At 47.8% G+C, this 3,793-nt stretch overlaps 1 protein-coding gene across 1 annotated transcript; it reads right to left on the reverse strand.

Moving 5' to 3' along the window:
- Positions 1 to 49: 49 nt before the first annotated feature.
- mmp23bb (matrix metallopeptidase 23bb) lies at positions 50 to 3,246 on the reverse strand. Its single transcript, XM_010787785.1, has 5 exons — positions 3,189 to 3,246; positions 2,534 to 2,737; positions 2,303 to 2,413; positions 963 to 1,086; positions 50 to 830 (listed from the first exon to the last, which is right to left on the reverse strand). Exons 1-5 carry the CDS (start codon positions 3,244 to 3,246, stop codon positions 638 to 640), a joined length of 690 nt encoding a protein of 229 aa, XP_010786087.1. The 3' UTR covers positions 50 to 637.
- Between the last annotated feature and the right edge of the window lie 547 nt (positions 3,247 to 3,793).

A 3,793-nucleotide genomic window follows, 5' to 3' on the forward strand; every position in this document is an offset into this window, starting at 1 on the left:
GTCTCAACAAGAGGTCAGAGAGGACACGTCTCAACGAGAGGTCAGAGAGGACACGTCTCAACGAGAGGTCAGAGACACACGTCTCAACGAGAGGTCAGAGAGGACACGACGTCTCAACGAGAGGTCAGAGAGGACACGTCTCAACGAGAGGTTAGAGAGGACACGACGTCTCAACGAGAGGTCAGAGAGGACACGACGTCTCAACGAGAGGTTAGAGAGGACACGACGTCTCAACGAGAGGTTAGAGAGGACACGATGTCTCAACGAGAGGTCAGAGAGGACACGACGTCTCAACGAGAGGTTAGAGAGGACACGACGTCTCAACGAGAGGTTAGAGAGGACACGACGTCTCAACGAGAGGTCAGAGAGGACACGACGTCTCAACGAGATGTTAGCGAGGACACGACGTCTCAACGAGATGTAGATGACGACAGCAGACACATGACGTCCTACCAGGACCTTTAGAGGACACAGGGCTTATAAGGACATCACACGTCTCTTTCTACAGGGGAATGAGGTCCTGTTCCCACAGAGCACACCTGCAGAGGTCCAGACCCCCCTCTGGGACAGAATGTGATTTTCTGCTCTTCTGATGTCAAAGCTTCTCTTTGTTTTGTCCTCCGTCCCCCGGACGTCCTCAGCTGTTGGACGGCTGCTCTGGTTTCAGCCGGATTAACCAGGAGTTGGCTGAGACGACTTCGCCGCGCCGGTGGATCCGGCAGGTGTACACGCCCTCGTTAAACTCGTTAGCCACGATGCGGAGGTCTCGGTCCTTCATCATGATGTAGCCGGGGACAGAGGACAGGATCTGCTCGTTGTCTTTGTACCAGCTGAGACAGGAAGGAAAGAGACGTTCAGGAACCGCCTGAATACTGAGTAAACACGACAACTCTGAGAAACAAAAAGTACTTCTCACTCTCTTTATTACCTCAGATTGTAGAGAAGTCTGTGAGACGACCTACCTGACTTTGGGTGGAGTTCGGAGGTTTTTGTTTCCACAGCGGAAACCCACCACCTTCCCTCGGGGAACCATTTTAATCTTCACGTTGGCGGGCGGCGCCGGCGTGGAAATATCCTCCACTGGCTCTACAGACAGGAAGTGAGGAGGGTCAGACAGGAAGTGAGGAGGGTCAGACCAAGCCCCCAGGAAGTGCTCCGGTCTCTGAGGAAAATATTCCTAGTGGCCAAACGGCAGTACTACAATTTCCGTATCAGTCCGTGACGTCACTGGGACAGAAATACTTTTTGTGGTGCAGGAATGAGTCCTAAAACCTGGAAGTGAGTTAGCATTTCACCACTTCCTGTTCCCTCGTCCAATGGGATATCTCCAAAGGGTTTAGGAAGATATCTGAAATAAGGTCTGTGGTTGAGACACATTGAAGAGACAGATCACGTTTTGTTCTAGGACATTAAATCATCAGCAGTGACCCCACTGGTGATCTCTGAAGAGTTTACGTGTCTGAAAAACGATGGTTGTTACCAAGTGGCTGAATAGGACTACAGAAGTCGTGGAGGCCGTTGTACGTCATTACGCCGAACACGTAAACACTCCTCTAAGTTAGTTTCTGTTCTGCTTGAGAGCAAGTACCTGCCTCCTGCAAACTGTTCAAACAAACGCTTCAATTTAGAATCTGTATGTTTGAATATGCTGGACATTAGATTTATGATTAGAACATTATAAAAGTAGACATGTGGAGATGATCCGGCTGAACAAAACGTGATCTATCAAACAGGTTCATTTTCCACGGACCTTATTTCTTACAATATTCCTAAATCCTGGAGAAAACCCTTTAGTGGAGGGAACCAGCAGCTTCCTTCTGGGTAAATACGTCATCCCTCCACCGCTCTATAGACTATCATTGGGAAAGAGACGTCTGTAAATCAGAGGATCATTTTTTTTAAACTAAATGAACTACCCAGTATGAACTCTGTGAAAGCCCTTATTAGAATCATTCGGTCCTTAAAGTTATAAAATGCACTAAAAGCCGAATCCAGATTTATTTTCTCTCTCATTCTGAGCCGAGAGCAGGGGATCGGGGGCGGTGCTTAACGACAGGAGGCGGGGCTTAAGGGGAAACTCAACTCTATGAGCGGGCACTTCTGCTCTGACAGCAAGGCATGATGAGTAATCTGTGATGTTTTGCTCTCCAAAATCTCAGGCCATTTTGTTCTCATGAGCCAATGAGCAGCTCTCATAGGAATGAACAAGCCCCGCCTCCAACGCTGTATCCAGTTCTTATTTTACATCCATGGGTCGGAAAGAAAGTGAGGAGGGTCACTTCCTGTGTAAAAAGGATCTCACCGTAGCACAGGTCACAGCGCTGAGGACAGTTCTTCTTCATGAACGTCCTCCGCCGCTCGCAGAAACCCAGCCGAGCCCACGGCTCACACACCCTCTTCTTATCCAGACAGCCTGCAGGAAGAAGAAACAGAAGAGAAGATCAGGGTGTTATATATATATATATATACACTTCAGATGTGTAACCCCACCCTGTGTCTCTGAGCTTTTATTGTGAAGGCAGCAGGAAGTCACCGTAGAGCCTCCGGATGCCCCACACGTCGTCCTGAGCCACGTTCCTCTGCCCGGTGGATGTGGCGTTCGGGTGCATCAGAGCCTGCGGGTCTCTAGAGTGCCACAGCCCCAGAGCGTGACCAATCTCATGAGCTGCTACCTGCACCAGGTCGTTCAGCCACACACCTGGGGAGAGAGGACACACCTGAGAGACAGAGGACACACCTGAGGGACAGAGGACACACCTGAGCTCACACCTGAGAGATAGAATGCCATGATTTTAGTTTTGTCTGTTCTGTCATGGTTTTGTTCTACCTGTTTAAGGATTTTAGGTTTTTTCTTGTTTGTTCATCGTCAACAGCTTTTTGTTAAATAAAGCTTGCTTTTTGTTACACTTTGAACCCCTTCTGCATTTTGGGTCCTGATTTTCCCCATTCCTGAGAGAACGACCGAACCAAGAATGGGCCCAGCAGATAGAAACTTTGCCTATACGTTGGCTTTCTGCTATGGTAAGTGGAGGGGAGCGTCCAGTGCTGAGCAGAGAGGGGCTGCTCTGGCTGAGGCGCACCAGGAGGCAACAGAAAAACCAGGGTTTTTGAAGTTCTTACCTGGCTGGACTAAGGACTTCCTTCAGACATGCGATTCCCAGTCTGCTAGCCGGAAGCATGCTAACTACCGGCCTGCCAGCACTCCTGGTTGCCGACCTTCCACAACTCCAGGCCTATCTGCTTCATCTGCTTCTGCCCTTGATTCGTTCTTGGGATCCCGCCTGGCCTACGGAGGTCCGCGGAACCAGCCCGAGCCCCAGAAGCAGGAACATGCACAGACATTTGGAGGGGCTATTGCTCTAAACTGGAAAAAGGGCCTCCCCCCGATAAAAAGACCTTTTGAAAGTTGTAACTTTAATGTAAAGAAACCAAACGATTATTACATCAATAATTGAACAGTAATTCACATCTCATAGCAAAATAAGCTAAGGCGACTTGCATTTGGTGACTTGATTTTAAAAATGAAAACCCCGGACATTTTTTGTTTTGCGGTCCATATCTCATTAAAATATCTAGTGTTAGTAACCATTAAATACAAAATGGGGACAATTCTGTTCTAATGTAGTTTGACCATTGTAACCGCTGTGCAGACATACTGATAACATAGGGCTTCTAACTAATTACCTTAAATAAACTCACTAATTAACTAAACCAGTTCAATGCGCATTATTCTTATTCTTATCATTCTTTATGAGCGAAGTAACGGTAAGGTATCTAATTACTTATTTATTTA

This window comes from Notothenia coriiceps, unplaced genomic scaffold, assembly GCF_000735185.1.
Source record: "Notothenia coriiceps isolate Sejong01 unplaced genomic scaffold, NC01 NC01_scaffold00031185, whole genome shotgun sequence".
Taxonomy (NCBI): Eukaryota; Metazoa; Chordata; class Actinopteri; order Perciformes; family Nototheniidae; genus Notothenia; species Notothenia coriiceps.